Raw genomic sequence first — 24233 nt, forward strand, 5'->3', positions numbered from 1 at the left:
TTTACCTGGAAAAATTGAAAGCAGGGACTCAAACATACTTGTACATCAATATTCACTATACCATTATTCACAATAGACAAAAGGTGAAAATAATCCAAATGCCCATCAACATAACAAGGGATAAACAAACTATGATATATACATACAATGGAATCTGACAATATTCAGCCATAAGAAGGAACTGCATTCTGATATATATTACAACGTGGATGAACCTTAAAAACATTATACTAAGTTAAATAAGCCAGATGCAAAAGAACAATTATATGATTCCACTTTGTAGGAGATACCTAAAAGGGGCATATCCATGGAGAGAAAAGAAGAGAGGTTACCAGAGATTGTGGGAAGAGGGAAATGGGAAACATTATTTCATGGGTATAGAGTTCCTGATAAAGTTCTGGGAATGGATCGTGGTGATGGTTGCACAGCCATGTGAATACACCTAATGCTGCTAAAATGTACACTTAAAATTGTCACAATAGCAAATTTTATGTTATGTATATTTTACCATAAAAAATTGGAACCAGATAGTACTATAATTCAGTGAAGGATTGAGTGAGGAGAAATAGAGGCTTTACACAATAAGAGACTTTCTGACACTGAAGAAATGTATCTAAAACTATCCTTAAAACTTAAATATTTAAGTTCAGTCATGCACAATTATAAATTTAATACTGCATTAACTAAAAAATGTATTTAAAATATTACCTACTTTTTTATTTCAATACTCATTTTTATCTATAAAAACTAATTTCAATTGATCAAAGTCTGTACCAACAAATAAAAACAATATTTATACCACTTCTTTACAATGAACCTAGGTACTCACACAACCTAAACACATGTTGGCACCCAATAAAACTAATATTTTTAGAAGGGAAAATACAAGTCATATATATTTACTAACCTGCTATTTTGCCTAAAAAGATAGTCAAACACCATAAAAAGTCCTTTGAGCATTATTTGAGTTGATGCACTAATAATCGGTACTACTCTTGCCTCCTCTTTACCATGAATTGGTAAGACTTTTTCTTCTTTTTGAAGGACAGCAGAAAAATGTCCCTATAAAAAATTACCATTATTAAGTACATTGCAGGAAATGGGAAGAGGAAAACAAACTTCTGAAAACCATAAAACTCAAATGAAGTATACATTGAAATTTTAGGCAAACATTGTTAATATACAAAACAGTATGTTTTAAGTTCTCCTGTATTCCCTCAATTGGCACCCTATACAAAAGTACCTCTTTAAGTCTCTATACCACCAAACATACATTTTACTTGTGCATTCTCATCAATATAGTTATAGCATAACTTTTTATTAAGTCATATTTATTTTTAACAAAATTGTGATTATATATATTATGGCTAACCCATAATTATATGTGCTTTCTTATATAACATTTACTTTTAACTTACTTTTTTTAGTGTTTATGCTTAAATCAACCTTTTTAATAAATTATCACTTGTTAAAAATAATAGATAGATAAATAGATTGCCATCTATTCCCAAATTCTCTTCAAAGTCAAAGACACTTTAACAGTAAGTAATACATTTAGGAGCTTCATTACTTCTTTAGGCAATCAGTATATTATTTAGTGCCCTTCAAAAGTAATGAACTAGGCATGGCTGGCTGGCTCACTTAGTTTATCATGCAACTTTTGATCTCAAGGTTGTGAGTTTGAGTCCTATGCTGGGCATAGAACTTACTTTTAAAAACATAAAAACAGGGGCGCCTGGGTGGCTCAGTGGGTTAAGCCGCTGCCTTCGGCTTGGGTCATGATCTCAGGGTCCTGGGATGGAGCCCCGCATCGGACTCTCTGCTCAGCAGGGAGCCTGCTTCCTCCTCTCTCTCTCTGCCTGCCTCTCTGCCTGCTTGTGATCTCTCTCTGTCGAATAAATAAATAAAATCTTAAAAAAAAAATAAAAACATAAAAACATAAAAACAAATCAAACACGGAAAAAAAAACAGTAAAAAATGACTAAATAAAAATGTATCAAATAGTTTCTTCAAGAAGAGCTTAAAAGATTTGATATACACGTAAATGCCTGAATTACCTCCAGGTAGTATACCAATGATGAGAATAATATGACTACATGACAAGAAAAAATTTTTAAATGACTCAAGGACAATACATGCTACATACAAAATGTATACTAACTGGCTCATTTGTTTTCATGTGACTCTTAAGCTTTAATGTTCTGAAGTCAGATAGCAGTGACTGTTGCATAGTTTTGTGACTAAAAACTACTGAATTGTCTATTTTAAAGGGTATATTTTATGGCATGTGAATTATATTTCAATCAAACTGTAAAAAAATTAAAATAAGGAATTTTAAAACAATACAGCAGGGGCATCTGGGTGGCTCAGTGGGTTAAGTTTCTGCCTTTGGCTCAGGTCATGCTCTCGGGGTCCTGGGATTGAGTCCTGCATCGGGCTCTCTGCTCAGCAGGGAGCCTGCTTCCCCTCCTCTCTCTGCCTGCCTCCCTGCCTACTTGTGATCTCTCTCTCAAATGAATATATAATCTTAAAAAAAATACAGTAGATATATTACTAAATGATGTAACGCTAATAACCTAGTCTCTTTTAAATAGCAATAAGACCAGGATACCTGTTTCATTGCTTGTGATAATGCACTGGAAGTTTAAGCCAACAAAGAAATAAATAGAATGTGATGGAGTTGGGAAGAAAGAAAATAATCATTACTTATAGACAGTATCATTACATAGAAGATTTAAGAATCCATAGACAAATCTGAAAGATAGTTGAGTGAAGTGGTTGGCTGCAATATAAATAAATAAATATCCACAACCATTTTTATACAGCAATAATTAGAAAATGCAGTTTTTTAATAAATCATTTGAAAAAGAAAAGAAACTTTAACATAGTTAGGAATAAACCTATCCAAAACAACTAAGACTTTTAAAAATGAAATAACAAAATTTTATTGAGATACAGGACTTAATAAATGAAGAACTTTATACATCATGTTTGTGAATGGGAAAACTCTTGTACTATAAATAAATAATTCTTTCTAAATTCAGTGAAATTCTAACCAAAATTCCAATAGAAATTTTCATGGAAATTTGCAAGTTAATTCTAAAATTTATTTATCCCAAAGGAAAAGAACAAAGTGAGGAGATACTACCAGATATCAACGTTTTTTTTTTAAAGATTTTATTTACTTATTTGTCAGAGAGAGAGAGAGAACAAGAGAGTGAACACAGCAGGGAGAACAGCAGGCAGAGGCAGAAGCTTAGCAGGGAGCCTGATTCAGTACTTGACCCAAGGACTCTGGGATCATGACCCAAACCGAAGGCAGATGTCCAACCAACTGAGTCACCCGGGCATCCCAATACCAACATTTTTCTAATGCCAGAGTAATTAACAAATAGGAGTTTAGATCATAGAACAAAGTCCAGAAATACAAATAAATGAAAATCAGATATGTAGCAGAAGTGTCACTACAAATCAGAAAGAAATGGATGAACTATTTAGTAAATGAGGCTGAGAAAATTATCCATATGGAAATAAAATGGATTTTCAATTCACAATATAAACAAAAAGGAATCCTTCATTGATTATATTAAGAAAAAATAATGCTTTTAGAAAATGTAGCACAAGATAAGAAAAGACTGCTTAAACTAAATTCAAATATAATTCATAAAAGAAAAAATACTGATATTAAATGCACTAAAATAAAAACAACTTTTAGAAAAATACTCCATAAATAAAGAAAACACAGACACAAGAATATACATGCAATAAGCAACAAAGAATTAGTATTTACAATATATAAAGGAAACAGCGACATATAAAAAGATATAAAAGATATAATTTCAGGGCACTTGGGTGGTCTGCCTCTCTGCCTACTTGTAATCTCTATCTGTCAAATAAATAAAATCTTAAAAAAAAAGATATATTTTCAAGGATGTTTATAACAAAATTTTTTCTTATTCTGGGATAGCTGGTAACAACTCACATTTCAAATGCCAGATTAATCAAGTAATTTAGAATATATGCACTCATGAAGTGCCTGGGTGGCTTAATTGGTTGAGTGACTACCTTCAGCTCAGGCCCTGGGATCAAGTTGGGCTCCCTGCTCAGCCGGGGAGCCTGCTTCTCCCTCTACCCCTTGCTCTATCTCTCTCTCAAATAAATAAATAAGATCTTAAGGGCGCCTGGGTGGCTCAGTGCGTTGAGCCGCTGCCTTCAGCTCAGGTCATGATCTCAGGGTCCTGGGATCGAGTCCCGCATCGGGCTCTCTGCTCAGCAGGGAGCCTGCTTCCCTCCTCTCCCTCTGCCTGAGTCTCTGCTTACTTGTGATCTCTGTCAAATAAATAAATAAATAAAATCTTTAAAAAAAAATAAGATCTTAAAAAAAAAAAAAAGAATATGTACACTCACAAAAATCCTACACTGGAATTAAAAATCATGTGAAAGGGGCACCTGGGTGACTCAGTCGTTTAAGCCTCCAACTCTTGGTTTTGGCTCAGGTGGGGATCTCAGGGCTGTGAGATGGCAGTCACTCAGTGCAGAATCTGCTTAAGATTCTTTCTCCCTCTGCTTTCCCCCCACCCACCCCCAGCCCCCGTTCTAATAATTTTTTCATTTCTAATAAATATTAAAAAAAATAAAAATCATGTGAAAGATCTCTGTTAAAACAGTACTCATAAGGGCACCTGGGTAACTTAGTCAAAAATTCCACTCTTGATTTCAGCTTGGGTCATGATCTCAGGGTCCTGAGATCAAGCTCCCGAGAGGCTCCATGATCAGTGGGGAGTCAGCTTGAAATTCTCTCCCTCTCCCTCTGCCCATCCTTACAATTCACACATGTGCTCTCTCTTTGAAATAAATAAACCTTAAAAAAAAAAAGTACTCATAATATACCATTAAATGAAAAAATTCTACAAAGAAATATGCATCATAGAAATCAATTTGTGTCAGGTAAATATATGCATAAAATAAGACAGCTGGATATAAATCCAAACGTTACTAATGATCATCCTTAAGTTTATGAGTTTTCTTTCCTTCGCGCCTTTTGTATTTTCCAAGTTTTTTCCTTTGATGTATATTTATTTGTACATTTTTATTAAATTATTTTATATATATATATATATATATCACTAGTCTTAAGTATACAGCTCACTAAACACACATACACACATCCATGTAACTAACACTCACTCAGGACACAAAACATTCCTTGAATCCTAGATGGTTCCCTTTTGCCCTTTCTCAACCCAAACTGCCCCTTACCCCTGCACAATAGTAATCAGTGTTCTGACTTCTACTAGCATAATTATGTTTGTCTCTCCTTAAATTTCAGAAAAATGAAATCATACCATTTATATTCTTCTGTGTCTGGTTTCTTTTACTCAACATTATATCTGTAAGACTCATTTATATGAATGGTGGTTCATTTTTTACATTGCTGTCTAGTATTCTACAATGTGAACACCTCGTAATTTATCCATTTTACTAATGATATGAACATTTAAAATGCAAAGGTTATGCAAAAAATCATGGAAAGATGTCATAATATGGACAATACTTATAATACCACATTGCATTTTAAAAATGTAGGGCAAAAATTCTAAATATAATCTGATTAAAATACATTTTCAATACTCATATGCCCAAAATGATCATGGCAGCCATAGTTCCTACCTGTTTTGGTTCAAAAACCTCTTTAAGTCCAGATGAGAAAAATTATAAAACTGATAAAAGAAATCAAAGATCCAAAACAAATGGAAAGATACTCTCTGTTCATAGATAGGAAGACTCAATATTGTTCAGTTGTTAGTTCTTCCTAGTTTGATCTATAGATTTAATGCAATCTCAATCAAAATTCCAGAAAGTTACTTTGTGGATATTGACAAACTGACTCTAAAGTTTATTTGGAAAGAAACAAATCAGCATAACACAATACTAAAGAAAGGCAGAGAACTGATACTACCCAACTTCAAGACTAACTATAAATCCATAGTAATCAAGATAGTGTGGTATTAGTAAAGGAACAGACAAATCAAACAATGGAAAAGAATAAAGAGTTTAAAAATGGACCCACAAGAGTACAGTCAACTGGTCTTTAACAAAGAAGCAAAGACAATCCAATGGAGAATGATGATCTTTTCAACAAATGCTGATAGAATAATTGGACATCTACATGCAAAGAAATGAATCTAGATACAGACCTTCTATCCTTCACAAAAATTAACTAAAAACGAATCACAGACCTAAATGTAAAATGAGAGCTCTAAAACCTTTAGAAGAAAATCTGAATGACTTCAGGTTTGGTGGTGAGTTTTTTTTTTTTTTAAGATTTTATTTTTTTCTTTAGAGAAAGAGAGAGTGAGTGAGCACAGGCAGGCAGAATGGCAGGCAGAGGCAGAGGGAGAAGCAGGCTCCCTGCCGAGTAAGGAGGCTGATATGGGACTCAGTCCCAGGACACTGGGATCATAACCTGAGGGGAAGGCAGTCATTTAACCAACTGAGCCACCCAGGCGTCCCTGATGGTGATTTTTTAGACACATCTAAAGCATGATCCATCTAAGAAAAAATTGGTAAGCTGAAATTTATTAAGACGAAAAACTTATGTTCCATAAAAGACACTGTTAACAGAATGAAATGACAAACCAGAGACTGGAAGAATATATCTGCAAACATGTATCTGATGAAGGACTTGTATACCAAATACACACAAAACAGTTAAAACTCAACAACAGGAAGATAAAGAACCCAAATGAAAACTAGGCAAAAGATTTGAAGAGGCATCTCACCAAACAGATGTATAGATGGCAAAAGAGCAAGTGAAAAACATGTTCTACATTAAACGCCAGTAGGGAATTGTAAATGAAAAAATGTAAGATGCTACCACACATCTATTAGAATGGCTGGTATTCAAAACCCAGACAATTCCAAATATTGGCAAGGATGTATAAAAAAAGGAACCCTCGGGGAACCTGGGTGGCTCAGTGGGTTAAAGCCTCTGTCTTTGGCTCAGGTCATGATCTCAGGGTCCTGGGATCGAGCCCCGCATTGGGCTCTCTGCTCAGCAGTGAGCCTGCTTCCCCCTCTCTCTCTGCCTGACTCTCTGCCTACTTGTGATCTCTATCTGATAAATAAATAAAATCTTTAAAATTAATCAGATCTATCTGACAAATTAAAAAAAAAAAATAGAATTGGATAGAAAACTTCCAAACTCATTTTATGAGGCTAGCATTACCTTGAACCCAAAACCAAAGACCCGAACAGAAAGGAGAATTACAGACCAATATTCCTGATGAACATGGATGCCAAATGTTCACCAACATACTAGCTAATAGGTCCAACAGCACATTAAAAGGATTATTAGAGAGGAGTCAAGATGGTGGAGGAGCAGCAGACTGAGATAACATCAGGTAGCAGGAGTTCAGCTAGATAATTATCAAACCATTCTGAACACCTACAAATCCAACATGAGATCAAAGAGAAGGGCAGCAATTCTAGAAACAGAAAATCAGCCACTTTTTGAAAGGTAGGAAGTGCAAAGAAGTGAATCCAAAGTAATAGGAAGATAGACCGGAAGGGGAGGAGCTCGCTCCTGGCAAGCAGTGGAGCAACAAAGCACAAAATCCAAACTTTTAAAGTCTGCTCCACTGAGGGACATTGCTCCAGTGGCTAAGCGGGAGTGAAGCCCTTGCGGGTACAGTGTGGTCTCAGGTCCTGTGGGGTCACAGAAGGATCAGGGGTGTCAGAGTGTAGCAGAGCTCACAGGTATTAGAGCAGGGAAGCCGGCTACAGAGACGGAAGCGAGGAGTGAGATCTCAGCTCTGGGTTACCTTAAACTGTAAACTGTGGCACAGTCAGACCACTGCTCTTTGAGCAGAGACCCCACAAGTAGCAGATCTGGGGAGACCCCTGGAAGAGCAGAGCAAGAGGAATCTGCTGGGTTTGGAGACTCCAAATGGGGCTGTGTGTCAGAGGCAGAAACGCTCGGTCACAGGCCGTGTGAGCTTGGAGCGTGGCCAGAGACCAGGAAGACAGGAGTGACTGAGCGCTTTTCTTGGAGGGTGCACTGAGGAGTGGGGCCCTGAGCTCTCCGCTCCTCCAGGTGGAGATTGGGAGGCCACCAATTTCATTCCTGTCCTCCAGAGCTCTACGGAAAGCAATCAGGGAACGATAGCTCCTGAGAGTGAACCCGAGCAGATTACTTAGCCTGGCCCCTGGCAAGGGTGGCGTAATTTCTTCTTGGGCAAACACACTTGAGAATCACTACAACAGGCCCCTACCCCAGAAGATCAGCAAGAACATCCAGCCAAGACCAAGCTCAGTGATCAAGGAGAACAGCGGAATTCTAGAGGAGGGGAAAGCAAAGCATGGAATGCATGGCTTTCTCCCCATGATTCTTTAGTCTTGCAAAGTTAATTAAATTTTTAAATTTTATCTCTTATTCTAATTTTTTTCCTCTTTCATCTTTTAACTTTTTAAAACTAGTTTATCTTAACGAAACCTTTCTAAAAAAAACTTTTTAAAAAATGCTCAATATGTGGGGTGCCTGGGTGACTCAGTGGGTTAAAGCCTCTGCCTTCGACTTGGGTTGTGGGCGCAGGGTCCTGGGATCGAGCCTGCGTCAGGCTCTCTGCTCCACAGGGAGCCTACTTCCTCCCCACTCTCTCTCTGCCTGCCTCTCTGCCTGCTTGTGATTTCTCTCTCTCTGTCAAATAGATAAAATCTTTAAAAAAAAAAAAAAAAAGCTCAATATGTGTTTTTCAACATCTTTTTTTTTTTTAATTTTATTTATTTACTTGACAGACAGAGATCACAAGTAGGCAGAGACGTAAGCAGAGAGAGAGAAAGGGGGAAGCAGACTCCCTGCTGATCGGAGAGCCAGATGCGAGACTTGATCCCAAGACTCTGGAATCATGACCTGAGCCGAAGGCAGAGGCTTAACCCACTGAGCCACCCAGGTGCCCCTAAAAAAAAACTTTTAAAATCTTCATTGTTATAGTCATGTTTTATCCTTTGTTGTATCTAACTTTATTTTTTGTATACATATAGGGTTTTTTTGGGATACAACTTTTTCTAATAGATCAAAATATACCCTAAATCTAGCACAGGGCTTTGTTCTAGTCTCCTGCCTAAGCAAATTCTCCCCATGTTCTTTTTCTTTCTTTTCCCAACTAACTTATCTTATCAACTCCTTTTTTTAGAATTTTTTAAATTTTCACCTTTATAGTCATATTCCCTCCCTTCATCGTGTTTATCCTTATTTTTGTTTGTGTATGTGTGTGTGTGTGTGTGTGTGTATATATATATATATATATATATATATATATATATATATATGTTTTTCTTTAAAATTGTGGTAGGTAGATTCTTCTGAGACCAAAATACACCCAAAATCAAATGGGTGGCTCTATTCTATTCCCTAGTCTATATTTTTTTGTTTATTATTATTTTTTTAACTTCTTTTAAACCCTTTGCTTCTCTCCCTGATTTGGGGTCTCTTCTGATTTGATTAGCCTATTTTCTGGGGTCTTTGGCACCCTTTTAGTATTTTATTTTCTCGTTCATATATTCTTATCTGAATAAAAAGACAAGGCCGATAAACTCACCACAAAGAAAAAAACAAGAGGCAGTACCTAATCAGTATAGACTAGGGACCTAATCAATATGGACGTTGGTAATATGTCATATCAAAAGAGTTCAGGGGTGCCTGGGTGGCTCGTGGGTTAAAGCCTCTGCCTTCTGCTCAGGTCATGATCCCAGGGTGCTGGGATCGAGTCCCACATCGGGCTCTCTGCTCCGCAGGGAGCCTGCTTCCTCCCCCCTCTCTCTCTCTGCCTACCTCTCGGCCTACTTGTGATTTCTCTCTCTCTGTCAAATAAATAAAAATGTAAAAAAAAAAAAAAAGAGTTCAGAATGATGATTCTCAGGGTGCTAGCTGGGCTCGAAAAAGACATGGAAGATACTAGAGAAACCCTGTCTGGAGAAATAAAAGCCCTTTCTGGAGAAATAAAAGAACTAGAATCTAACCAAGCTGAAATCAAAAAAAGCTATTAATGAGGTGCAATAAAAAATGGAGGCTCTTACTGCTAGGATAAATGAGGCAGAAGAGAGAATTAGTGATATAGAATACCAAATGATGAAGAATAAAGAAGTTGAGCAAAAGAGAGACAAAAAACTACTGGACCACAAGGGGAGAATTCAAGAGATAAGTGATACTATAAGATGAAACAATATTAGAGTAATTGGGATTCCAGAAGAAGATAAAGAGAGAGGGGGCAGAAGGTATATTGGAGCAAATTATTGTAGAGAATTTCCCTAATGTGGCAAAGGGAACAAGCATCAAAATCCAGGAGGCACAGAGAGTCCCCCTCAAAATCAATAAGAACAGGCCCACATCCCATCATCTTATAGTAAAACTTACAAGTCTTAGTGACAAAGAGAAAATCCTTAAAGCAGCCCAGGACAAGAAGTCTGTAATATACAATGGTAAAAATGTTAGATTGGCAGCAGACTTATCCACTGAGACCTGGCAGGCCAGAAAGAACTGGCATGATATATTCAAAGCATTAAATGAAAAAAACATGCAGCAAAGAATACTATATCCAGCTAGGCTATCATTGAAAATGGAAGGAGATATAAAAAGCTTCCAGGCCAAATAAAAACTAAAAGAATTTGCGAACACCAAACCAGCCCTACAGGAAATATTGAAAGGGGTCCTCTAAGCAAAGAGAGAGCCTAAAAGCAGTAGACCAGAAAGGAACAGAGACAACATACAGTAACAGTCACCTTACAGGCAATACAATGGCAATAAGTTCATATCTCAATAGTTACCCTGAATGTAAATGGGTTAAATGCCCTAATCAAAAGACATAGGGTATCAGAATGGATAAAAAACCAAAGCCCTTTAATATGCTGTCTACAAGAAACTCATGTTAAACCCGAAGACAGACCAGATTTAAAGTGAGGGGTGGAAAACAATTTACCATGCTAATGGACATCAAAAAAAAGCTGGGGTGGCAATCCTTATATCAGATAAATTAGATTATAATCCAAAGACTGTAATAAGAGATGAGGAAGGGTACTATATCATACTCAAAGGGTCTGTCCAACAAGAAGACCTAACAATTTTAATTATCTATGTCCCTAACATGGGAGCAGCCAACTACATAAACCAATTAATAACAAAAATCAAAGAAACACATCGACAAGAATACAATAATAGTAGGGGACTTTAACACTCCCCTCACTGAAATGGACAGGTCGTCCAGGCAAAAATCAACAAGAAAATAAAGGCCTTAAGTAACACACTGGACGAGATGGACATCACAGATATATTCAGAACATTTCATCCCAAAGCAACAGAATACACATTCTTCTCTAGTGCACATAAAACATTCTCCAAAATAGATCACATCCTGGGTCACAAATCAGGTCTCAACTGGTACCAAAAGGTTGGGATCATTCCCTGCATATATTAAGACCACAATGTTCTGAAGCTAGGACTCAATCACAAGAGAAAAGTTGGAAAGAACCCAAATACATGGAGGCTAGAGAGTATCCTACTAAAGAATGAATGGGTCGACCAGAAAATTAAAGAAGAATTGAAAAAAATGCATGGAAACAAATGAAAATGAAAACACAACTGTTCAAAATCTGTGGGACACAGCAAAGGCAGTTCTGAGAGGAAAATATACAGCAATACAAACCTTTCTCAAGAAACAAGAAAGGTAGGGGCGCCTGGGTGGCTCAGTGGGTTAAGGCCTCTGCCTTCGGCTCAGTCATGATCCCAGGGTCCTGGGATCGAGCCCAGCATCAGGCTCTCTGCTCAGCCAGGAGCCTGCTTCCTCCTCTCTCTGCCTGCCTCTCTGCTTACTTGTGATCTCTCTCTGTCAAATAAATAAAATAAAATAAAATAAAATAAAATAAAATAAAATAAAATAAAATAAAATAAACAAGAAAGGTCTCAAGTACAAAACCAAACCAAACATCTACAGGAGCTGGAGAAAGAACAGCAAAGGAAGCCTAAACCCAGCAGGAGAAGAGAAATAATAAAGATCAGAGTGAAATCAATGAAATAGAAACCAAAAAGACAGTAGAACAAATCAACATAACTAGGAGCTAGTTCTTTGAAAGAATTAAGATGGATAAGCCCCTAGTTAGACTTATCAAACAGAAAAGAGAAAGGATCCAAATAAATAAAATAATGAATGAAAGAGGAGCGATCACAATCAACACCAAAGATATACAAACAATTAAAAGAACATATTATGATCAACTATACACCAGCAAATTTGACAATCTGGAAGAAATGGATGCATTCCTAGAGATCTATAACTACCAAAATTGAACTAGGAAGAAATAGAAAACCTGAACAGACCCATAACCAGTAAGGAGATTGAAGCAGTCATCAAAAATCTCCGAAGAAACAGCCCAGGGCCAGACGGTTTCCTAGGGAATTTTATCAAGCATTTAAAGAAGAATTAATTCCTATTCTCCTGAAACTTCCAAAAAATAGAAATAGAAGAAAAACTTCCAAACTCACTTTATTAGACCAGCATTCCCTTGATCCCAAAACCAGTCAAAGGCCCATTCAAAAAAGAGAATTACAGACCAATATCCTTGATGAACACAGATGCAAAAATTCTCACCAAAACACTAGCCAATAGGATCCAACAGTACATTAAAAGGATTATTCACCACGACGAAGTGGGATTTGTTCCAGGGCTGCAAGGTTGGTTCAATATCCGCAAATCAATCAATGTGATACAATGCATTAATAAAAGAAAGAACAAGAACCATATGATACTCTCAATAGATGCTGAAAAAGCATTTGACCAAGTACAGCATCCTTTCTTGTCAAAACTCTTCAAAGTGTAGGGATAGAGGGTACCTACCTCAATATCATCAACACCATCTATGAAAAACCCACAACGAATATCATTCTCAATGGAGAAGAACTGAGAGCTTCTCCGCTAAGGTCAGGAACACGGCAGGGATGTCCATTATCACCACTGCTATTCAACATAGTACTAGAAGTCCCAGCCTCAGCAATCAGACAACAAAAAGAAATTAAAGGCATCCAAATTGGCAAAGAAGTCAAACTATCACTCTTTGCAGATGATAGGATACTTTATGTGGAAAACCCAAAAGGCTCCACTCCAAATCTGCTAGAACTTGTACAGGAATTCAGTAAAGTGTCAGGATATAAAATCAATGCACAGAAATTTGTAATGTTTCTATTCACTAACAGCAAGACAGAAGAAAGAGAAATTAAGGAGTCAATCCCATTTACAATTGCACTCCATACCATAAGATACCTAGGAATAAACCTAACCAAAGAGGCAAAGAATCTGTACTCTGAAAGCTATAAAGTGCTCATGAAAGAAACTGACAAAGACACAAAGAAATGGAAAAATGTTCCATGCTCATGGATTGGAAGAACAAATATTGTGAAAATGTCTATGCTGTCTAAAGCAATCTACACGTTTAATGCAATCCCTATCAAAATACCATCCATTTTTTTCAAAGAAATGGAACAAATAATCCTAAAATTTATATGGAACCAGAAAAGACCCCGAATATCCAGAGGAATGTTGAAAAAGAAAGCCAAAGGTGGTGGCATCACAATTTCAGACTTCAAGCTCTATTACAAAGCTGTCATCATCAAGACAGCGTGGTACTGGTACAAAAACTGACACCTAGATAACTGGAACAGAATAGAGAGCCCAGAAATACACCCTGAACTCTGTGGTCAACTCATCTTTGACAAAGCAGGAAAGAATGTCCAATGGAGAAAAGACAGTCTCTTCAAAAAATGGTGTTGGGGGGGGGGGGTGCCTGGGTGGCTCAGTGGGTTAAAGCCTCTGCCTTCTGCTCAGGTCATGATTCCAGGGTCCTGGGATCAAGCCCCACATCTGGCTCTCTGCTTAGCGGGGAGCCTATTTCCCTTCCTCTCTCTCTGCCTGCCTCTCTGCCTACTTGTGATCTCTCTCTGTCCAATAAATAAATAAAATCTTTAAAAAAAAAAAAAAAGAGAAATCCAGTTGAGAGGTGACTGGTTTCTTTAAAAAAAAAAAAAAAATGGTGTTGGGAAAATTGGACAGCCACATGCAGAAAAATGAAACTGGACCATTTCCTTACACCACACACAAAAATAGATTCAAAATGGATGAAAGACCTCAATGTGAGAAAGGAATCCATCAAGATCCTTGAGGATAACATAGGCAGCAACTTCTTCGACCTCAGCCACAGCAACTTCTTCCTAGAAACATCACCAAAGGCTAGCGAAGCAAGGGCAAAAATGAACTATTGGGACTTCATCAAGATCAAAAGCTTTTGCACAGCAAAGGAAACAGTCAACAAAACCAAAGACAACTGACAGAGTGGGAGAAGATATTTGCAAACGACATATCAGATAAAGGGCTAGTATCCAAAATCTATAACTTATCAAACTCCACACCCAAAGAACAAGTAATCCAATCAAGAAATGGGCAGAGGACATGAACGGAAATTTCTGCAGAGAAGACATCCAAATGGCCAACAGACACATGAAAAAGTGCTCCACATCACTCGCATCAGGGAAATACAAATCAAAACCACAATGAGATACCACCTCACGCCAGTCAAAATGGCTAAATTAACTAGTCAGGAAACAACAGATGCTGGTGAGGATGCGGGGAAAGGGGAACCCTCCTACACTGTTGGTGGGAGTGCAAGCTGGTGCAGCCACTCTGGAAAACAGCGTGGAGGTTCCTCAAAAAGTTGAACATAGTTACCCTACAACCCAGCAATCGCTCTACTGGGTATATATCCTAAAGATACAAATGTAGTGATCCAAAGGGGCACATGCACCCGAACGTTTATAGCAGCAATGTCCACAATAGCCAAACTATGGAAAGAACCTAGATGTCCACCAACAGATGAGTAGATAAAGAAGATGTAGTATATATATACAATGGAACACTATGCCACCATCAAAGGTAATGAAATCTTGACATTTGCAATGACATGGATGGAACTAGAGGATATTATGCTGAGTGAAATAAGTCAATCGGAGAAAGACAATTATCATATGATCTCCCTGATACGAGGAAGTTGCCAGGCAAAGTGGGGGTTAGGGAAGGAAAAAATGAAACAAGGTGGGATGGGGAGGGAGACTCTTAATCTCCCAATACATACTCAGGGTTGCCAGAGGGAGCGGGAGAGGGAGAGGGTGGTTGGGTTATGGACATTGGGGAAGGTATGTGTTATGGTGAGTGCTGTGAAGTGTGTAAAACTGGTGATTCACAGACCTGTACCCCTGGGGCTAATAATACATTATATGTTAATTAAAAAAAAAAAAAACACCTGACAAAATAATTTTAGAACTTAAAAATATTGACTTCTTTGGATTTGAACAAAGCAATTCATTCTTTTAAGTCTTATTTCTTTCAAACTAAGTAATGCTATTTTTTAATCCAAAATTTACACTGTTAGTTAAAGATTAACAAACAGATAATAAAATATAATTTCAAAATAGTTAAATTACAGTTTTTTAAGTCTAGATTAACTTATTCACTGTTAAACCATCTCTAATGCACTAAATAAATGTCACAGGTAGAAAAAAAATCTTACCTGCAATATTGGAAAAGTAGCAGTGGTAATACCCATTTTGTGTAAATTTAAGAGCATTTCACTTCCACTCCATATTTTACATGATGATTCATAATCCCTTTCCACAAGATGTTCAGTGTTTGCTTCTAACCAACTGAAATAAAATAATTCCCAAATTAATTAATTAATTAAGTAAAATAAAACAATTCCATCAACTAATATCATCCTTACATGCACTATTTCAACAAAACAAAGAACTGTGATACATTGATCATATTCCTTGAAACTCTTGGGATACAAATGTGAATTAAGACATCTTTTAAAATGCATGCATATTTCATATTGCATAATAAACACTTGCACAGTTAAAATGTTTTTTTTTTTAAAGATTTTATTTATTTATTTGACAGAGAGAGATCACAAGTAGGCAGAGAGGCAGGCAGAGAGAGAGAGGAGGAAGCAGGCTCCCTGCTGAGCAGAGAGCCCAATGCGGGACTCGATCTCAGGACCCTGAGATCATGACCTGAGCCGAAGGCAGCGGCTTAACCCACTGAGCCACCTAGGCGCCCCAAAATGTTTTATTCAGAAAAGAGAAACATGCATGTGATTTCCCAGTTGTGTTTTTTTAGATTCACACCTCTTTACTTTATCTCTTCAACTGAAAACCAGGTATAGAAGCTGATCCCAAATGTGCATAAAGGAAATATAAAACAATCTAATAAAAAAATTAAGCTGTTACATATATTTTTTTAAGATTTTATTCATTATTTGACAGACAGAGATCACAAGTAGGCAGAGAGGCAGGCGGGGGGTTGGGGGAGGGGGTGTGAAGCAGATTCCCTTGCTGAGCAGAGAGCCCCATGCAGGGCTCAATCCCAGGACCCTGGGATCATGACCTGAGCTGAAGGCAGAGGCTTTAACCCACTGAGCCACCCAGGTGCCCCTAAACTGTTACATATTAAAACAAAAAAGGGTTACTAGAAAATATACTCATTTTTACGTATACCTACACATTTTTACCTACACATATTTAGTAAGTACTTAAATGCCTGTATTATGCCAGACACTGTACTGGTACCAGAAATACAGCAATAAGTAAAATAGGCAAGATCCTTACTCTTATGAAAATTACTTTCTATTAAAAAGAGAAATAAACTTAGATACATGAAACAAGAAAAAGAAAATATCAGGTACTGAAAAGTCATATAATGAAAATAAATTAGCTTACTGTAGTCTACTTGCTATTTTAATGTGAATGCCAAGGAAGTTCTCCCTGAGGTGACATTTATTCTAAAAACAACAGAATGCAAAAGTACCCAGTTAGGAAGGATCAGAGAAGGAAAAACAAAACAAAACAAAACTCCAAGCAGAAAGAACAGCTAGCACAAAGATTTTGAAGTGGTTAACAAATTTTGCTTATTTAAAGACCTGACAGAAAGCCGCTGTGGTTGCAACACAATGGGCAAAAAGGAATAACATTATGTACAATGTTAGAACAATGTTAGAGTGTTAAGCAGGAATCAGATCATGTTGAGCCAAGGTAATGAGTCTGGATTCTATTCAAAATCCAGTGGGAAGGTTTAAATGAAGGATTGATTGACTGACTGAAAGAATGTGGGCCTGTGAGCAGGGGGGTAGGGAGGACCACAGGGTGGAGAGAGACAATTTTGAGCAGGCTCCACACCCAGCACAGAGCCTGATATGGGGCTTGATCCCATGGCCGTGAGATCAGGATCTGAGCCTAAGTCGAGTCAGATGCTTAACTGACTGAGCCACCCAGGTGTCCCTTAAATGGGGTATTTTAAATAAGAGAGAGACAATCTGGGGCATCTGGGTGGCTCAGTTCATTGATCGTCTGACTTTTGATTTCAGCTCAGGTCTTGATCTCAGGGTCATGAAATCGAGCCCCCTGTCTGGCACTTCCAGAGTCTGTTTTAGATTCTCTCTCTTCCTCTCCCTCCACCCCTTCCCTGACTCACGTACTCTCTAAATAATAAATACAATCTTAAAAAGAGAGAAAACCCACTTTAAATGTTTAAAAGGTGATTCCAGGGGCGCCTGGGTGGCTCAGTGGGTTAAAGCCTCTGCCTTCAGCTCAGGTCATGATCCCAGGGTCCTGGGATCGAGCCCCACTTCGGGCTCTCTGCTCTGCAGGGAGCCTGCTTCCTCCTCTCTCTCTCTCTCTCTGCCTGCCTCTCTGCCTACTTGTGATCTCTGTCAAATAAATAAATAAAATCTTTTAAATAAATAAATAAATAAATAAATAAATAAATAAAAGGTGATTCCAGTTTCTAAGCTAGAATGGATTATAGGCAAAAGGCAAGAGTGAAAGCAGAGAGCTGCTGGATGCTGTTAAAGAATTCTGGTTAAGAGATGACTCTAGGATAATAGCTATGAGATTGAAGGATTTGGGATATATTGTACAGGTGGCATTTATTAAATTTAATGATGAGTTGGATGAGGTGAGGGTAACATTTTTTAGGTGAGGGTAATTAAGGGTAACATTTTTTATTTGAGGAACTGGCTGGTACTGTTTGCTTAGATAAGAAGACTAGGCATTTGGGGGGAATAGGTAAGGGAAGGGAAGGAGTTTGTTTTGTAAAGTTGAAATTAAAATCCAAACAGATTATAAAGTACAGTTGGATATATGAAAATAGCATTCCAGAGACAGACTAGAATCTAGATTTATTACTGATTGGGTGAGGCACAGATTCAGGCCTTACTAGTACTACTATGGTACTCAGTTATATAATTAAGGCAAAGTACAGAGATAGAGAGGAAATGAGGTCTCAGGACCAAGTCCTGAGGCACTTCAACATTTAGACATCAAACAGAATAAGAACTATCAAAAGAAATTGAGAAAAAATGAACTGTGAGGAAGAGTAAAACCAGAAGGTCTCATAGAGGCTGTCTAGGAAAAAGTACTCCTCTATGTCTCCTCTTGTCTCACTACTTCACTTCTGACATATTTGGTCACTAAATTTAAGTGGGTTTTTTTTTTTTCCTTACACTAAGCAATTCTCCAAAACACTAGCTGGGTGTCCTAGGATTCAATTCAATGCTGACACTTACTGGAGTGAGCACAGACTCTACAGGCAAAGCATTCAGTATCACAAGACTGCCCTCCCCGCCTCTTCACCTCCGATGTCAGCGTTAAAGTCCCAGTTGTCATCTGTGCTTCTGACCAAGCAATTATAAATCAGAGGTTCCCAGGACACCTCCTCAGATTTGATCATTTACTAAAACAATCCTCAGAACTCCAGGAAATACCTGTTTACCAGTTTTTAATATAATAAAGGATACAGATAAAGAGCCAGATGAAGAGATAAATGGAGAGAGGTCTGGAAGGGTCTGAGCACAGAAGCTTCTATACCTTGAAAGGTAGGATGCTCCAAGAACATAAATGTGTTCACCAGTCTGGAAGCTCTCTGAAACCTGGCTTTATCACATAGGCATGATCTATTATCAACTCAATCTGCACCCCCTCTCCCCTTTCCAGAGGGAAATGGGGCTGAAAGTTCTAAGCTACTAATCATGGTTTAGTGTTTCTAGTGAACACCCCCCATCCAGAAGCCCACCAAACACCACCTCATTAGAAAAAAAGACAGTCCTAGCACCCAGGAAATCCCAAAGGATTTAGGAGTTCTGTCAGGAACTGGCGTCAAACATGCTCTTAGTACTCGTATCACTTAGGAAATTACAAAAGTTTTGGAACTTCTGTATCAGAAACTGGGGACAGAGAGCAATGTGCATATATTTTCCATTATTTCACAGAAGTTAAGCCAAAACCACTATTCATAGAGATGATAGTCCACAATACCCAAATGACACTGCTGAGAGGCTAAGATAACAGAAAATTAACCTTTGGATTGGAACATAGGGATCACTGGTGACCTTGATAAGAACAGTTTTAGTAGAATTCTGCAGACAACCCAACTGAGGAAAGATTAGGAAGTGAGAAAATAGAATTAACAACTATAGGCAACTCTTTCCACAAATTCTACTGTGAAATAAAAATGACAAACTGCTACATGACAAAAATACCACAAGGAAAGATGTAACCACATGGCAAAATAAGGGGAATGTATTTGAAACTTCTATAATAGATAGGCAAAGGGTTAATGTGCAAAGAACTTCTACAAATCAATAAGAACCATAACAAAACCAAAAAAGGACAGAGAGGTCAACAATCGACAGAAAAGGGAATATAAATGGCCTTTAAAAATACTTAATATTGGGGTGCTTGGGTAGCCCAGTAGGTCAAGTGTCCTTCTCTTGGTTTTGGCTCAGGTAGTGATCTCAGGGTTGTGAGATTGACCCCCACGCTTGGCTCTATGCTCAGTGCTGAATCTGCTTGGGACCTGTCTCCCTTTCTTTCTGCCTCTCCTCACCCTCCAACCTGGTCTCTCTCTCTCCAAAACAAATAAATCATTTTTTTTAAATGCTTAATACCAATCATATTAAGAGAAATGTAAGTAAAAACTACACTGGATGGGGCACCAAAGTGGCTCAGTCATTAAGTGTCTGCCTTCAGCTCAGGTCATAATCCAGGGTCCTGGGATTGAGCCCCACCTCAAGCTCCCTGCAAACTCATCAAGTTGTATATACATTAAATATTTACAGCTTTGTGTATGTCAATCATACTTCAATAAAATGGCTTTAAAAATAACATTTTTATGCTTAAAATAAAGATGACAATGGGGTGTCTGGGTGGCTAAGTCAGTTGCATCTGACTCTTGATTTTGGCTTGGGTCATAATCTCAGGGTTGTGAAATCAAGCCTTATATGCTCAGCAGGGAGTCTGCTAGAGATTCTCTCTCTCCCCATCCTTCTGCTCTTCCCCTCACCTGTAAACACACTCTCTCTAAAATAAATATTACAGAAAAAAATGGAGAAGACAAAAAAATGAAAGTACAATATGCCATCATTGGGTAGAAAAGGAGGAATAGGGAAAAGTATCTATATTGGCTCATATATGCATGAAATTTGATTGTAAATACACACTGAATGATACACTTGTTCAGGAAGAGAGGAACTAAGCAGATGGGGTGGGAAGGAGTTTTTACAACATAAATTTGTATACCTTTTATGTTCAAACATGTGACTATATAACATTCAAAAAAATTTTTAAGAAAATGGAAAGAACAGAAAAATACTGTAGTAAGTGGAATAGGTCGTAGGATCAAGATCTAAGATAAAGAGATTCTAGATCAACAACCTAATGTCTAGTAAAATGGAATCAATGTAAACTTTATTAAAACTATTACTAAATCTAGTAAAGTATTGAGATCTTGGTTAACTAAAACTCATCAAACCAGAGTCCTACTCAAACTGAAAGATAAAGCAATAAATTAAAGCTATAATCCAAAACTTTTAAATATGTTACTTAAAATCCCCTTCAGTTTATGTTTAGTCCAATGTCCTATATACATCATACATAGGGCTGTTAAATTATTCTCTTAAATTAGAAATAAGATTCACAATTATCAATTTAAAAATTGAATGTTTAATATATTCTTTGAACAAGAGAGAAGTTTGGACTGGCCTATTTCTAAAAGTTTAACAGACAAGGAATAATCCATTTCCCAAGTTGCCTGATCAAAGTTTACTAATTAAAATATTGTGGAATAATAAAGCATGTTTGTAATACAAAGGCAGCAAAAATGACACTGTTAAGAAAATGTTCTTACTTAATTAGGCTATAGCACACAGCTCGTAGGGGTTCATGGTCTTTCTTCCTTATATTATTGTTGACCATACTATCTAGTTCATCTCGAGCAAACCGAAGCTGAACTTCTGTTACACTGTAACTTGCTGATTCCCGAGCACACTCTTCAATGTTATGAGCTTCATCTAAAATGACAATCTGTTCTTTGAGATTGATATCCATCTGTAAGACAAAAAAAATTTCCTGTAAAACATTCAGGAAAATGGACTTAACAGCAGTAGGCAAGATATTTTCATTTAAAATTTCATACTACAGGCAAAATGGCAAGGATAATGATATAAGTAACTGATTCTAGGTCTTAAAACTTTTAAAACACTAAAGCTAACAAATATCAGCTCAACATTACAGTTTCTCATTTTTCACTCTCAAAATACTTTGCAAACCTATCAACCAAAATACCTTTTAAGTGAGTCTGGCTGGATTAAGGTATAGCTGGCCACATCAAAGTGTATAAAAATCACACTATACAATCTCCAACATAATGTTAAAAGGGGGCAAACAAGGTGACATGATCATCTATCTAAAAACCCAAGATGACAAACTGAAAAATTAATAAGATAAATGTATTCAAAATAAATGTTCAGAAATCAACAACAAAAAAGTGGGGGTGCAAACAAAAAAACTTTAAAACTAAAATAATTATACAGGATTCAAAAGACTCTCAAAATAAAATACAGCATGTATCTATTTCATTTATGTTGTTCCTACATCCCTTCATTTTGAGAATTATTCTTCCCCAGCTACATGTGATGTGGATAGAACTGTTAATCAAGGGACATCACCACTCTCACAACACAGACTCAGAACCCAGGTTTGTCAATTAAATAAAGTATTCCATTCCTCTACAGTCACAGGTTCAAGAATGGAAATGAGTTTCAGTGTAGGCCAATCAGAGAAATCTGGGTAGTAAATTTAAGATCATGTTCTTTTTTTTCCAGGTTAGGTGGCTGCTTGAGGTTATCTTTGTTCCCATTGGAAAGAAACAGCCTGAAAATAAAGACTTCACAATGAAATTGGTCAAGTATTTTTTTCTTTAAGCTCTACTGAAGCTGGGTTTCTGTCATTTGCAATTGAAAGAGTCCTGGCTTATATGAAGAAATGTTACAAAGTAATTGCCAGTGAGTTATTCTGAGGAAAAAATATATAGAGTTGACAATGACTGAAAAAGAACCATGGAAGAATAAGAAATATATTGGGGTTCAAAAGATGAGTTCAGGGGTGCCTGGGTGGCTTAGCTGGTTAAGTGTCCAACTCTTCATTTCAGCTAAGGTCATGAACCCAGGCTTGTGAGATCAAGCCCCACATCAGGCTCCCCACTGGGCATGGAGCCTGCTTAAGATTCTCTCTTCCTCTCCTACTGTCCTCCACCCCTCTCTCCCATAAATAAATAAATAAATAAATAAATAAATAGTGAGTAGAATTTGGATTTGGATAGCAAAGGGAGTCAGGCATTTCAATACAGGTATCATCAAAAGCAGAGATAGAGTTAGGAACGAGGTATCCTCAGGGGACTATGAGGTAATTTTTGAAGGGTCCAAGTTGGGAGTTTGTAGTGGATGGCAGATTCAAGCCAGACTATTGAGCATCATGAGAGTAAGCTTAAGAGAAATGGACTTGAATCAACAGATGAATGGATAAAGATGTGGGGTGTGTGTGTGTGTATATACATATAAAATGGAATGCTACTCAGCCATCAAAAAGAATGAAATCTTGCCATCTGCAAGGACACTATGGAACTAGATGGTATTATGCTAAGCAAAATAAGTCAATCAGAGAAAGACAATTATCATATGATCTCATTCATACATGGAATTTAAGAGACCAAACAGAGGATCATGTGGGAAGGGAGGGAAAAATAAAACAAGATGAAGGGAGACAAACCGTAAGAGACTCTTAGTCATGGGAAACAAACTGAGGATTGCTGGAGGGCAGGGGGAATTGGGGGGATGGGATAACTGGTTGATGGACCTTAAGGACGGCACATGATGTAACAAGCACTGGGTATTACATAAGACTGATGAATCAATGAAATCTACCTCTGAAACTAATAATACACTATAGGTTTATTAATTGAAATCAATTTTTTTAAAATTTTTAAAAATTAAGTAAAATAAGAGATACGGACTTTAACTCATGAGGCAAGAGTGCAATATATTTTCAAGCAGAAGAAAGATGTAATGAAAGTAATATTAGGAAGACTGACCTGGCATTGATATGTATAGTGGCTCAAATGAAAGGGGACTAGCCAAGAGGAAACCAAATAAGAGGACAGCAGGAATAGTAAACATAATAATGCCTATTAAGTTTAAATAGAAAGCTAATGAGAGCTGTGCAGTCAGATCTAGAGAGAAGAATAACAGGTGAATATATGAAATTATTCTTTTTTTTTTAAAGAAAGCTCCATGCCCAGTGGGGAACCCAAAGTGGGGCCCAAACTCATGACCTTGGGATCAAGACCTGAGCGGAGATCAAGAGTCAGATGCCTAGGGTACCTGGGTGGTTCAGTGGGTTAAACCCTCTACGTTCAGCTCAGGTCATGATCCCAGGGTCCTGGGATCGAGCCCCTCATTGGGCTCTCTGCTCAGCAGGGAGCCTGCTTCCCTTCCTCTCTCTCTGCCTAGTTGTGATCTCTGTCTGTCAGATAAATAAATAAAAATCTTTAAAAGAAAAAAAAAAAAAAAAAGAGTGAGATGCCTAACAGAATGAGCCACCCAGGCTTCCCCCAAGTAATTCACTTTTTCTCTTATGCTACAACAACTGGATGGTTCCAAGAAGACCCGTGCAAATAAACACAAATACGATATCCAAACTTCATTTCTTAAAATCTCACAAAGCGTAATTTGCATAGTATACATATTCTCCCCCCAGAGTTCTTCAAACTATAGATTTTTCAGATGAATGTTTTAAAATAATTCTGACC

General features: G+C 37.4%; 1 protein-coding gene across 1 annotated transcript in view; it reads right to left on the bottom strand.

The window, feature by feature from the left end:
- The window catches only part of BRIP1 (BRCA1 interacting protein C-terminal helicase 1), a 186372-nt gene that overhangs the window by 98978 nt on the left and 63161 nt on the right, over nucleotides 1-24233 (bottom strand). Inside the window, exons 9-11 of the mRNA XM_032321453.1 lie at nucleotides 21276-21475; nucleotides 15607-15739; nucleotides 908-1062 (exon numbers count right to left, since the gene is read on the bottom strand). Of these exons, the coding sequence (XP_032177344.1) occupies nucleotides 908-1062; nucleotides 15607-15739; nucleotides 21276-21475 (488 nt within the window). The remainder of the gene's footprint in view (nucleotides 1-907; nucleotides 1063-15606; nucleotides 15740-21275; nucleotides 21476-24233) is intronic.

The sequence above is a fragment of the Mustela erminea genome, chromosome 18 (assembly GCF_009829155.1).
Source record: "Mustela erminea isolate mMusErm1 chromosome 18, mMusErm1.Pri, whole genome shotgun sequence".
Lineage (NCBI taxonomy): Eukaryota > Metazoa > Chordata > Mammalia > Carnivora > Mustelidae > Mustela > Mustela erminea.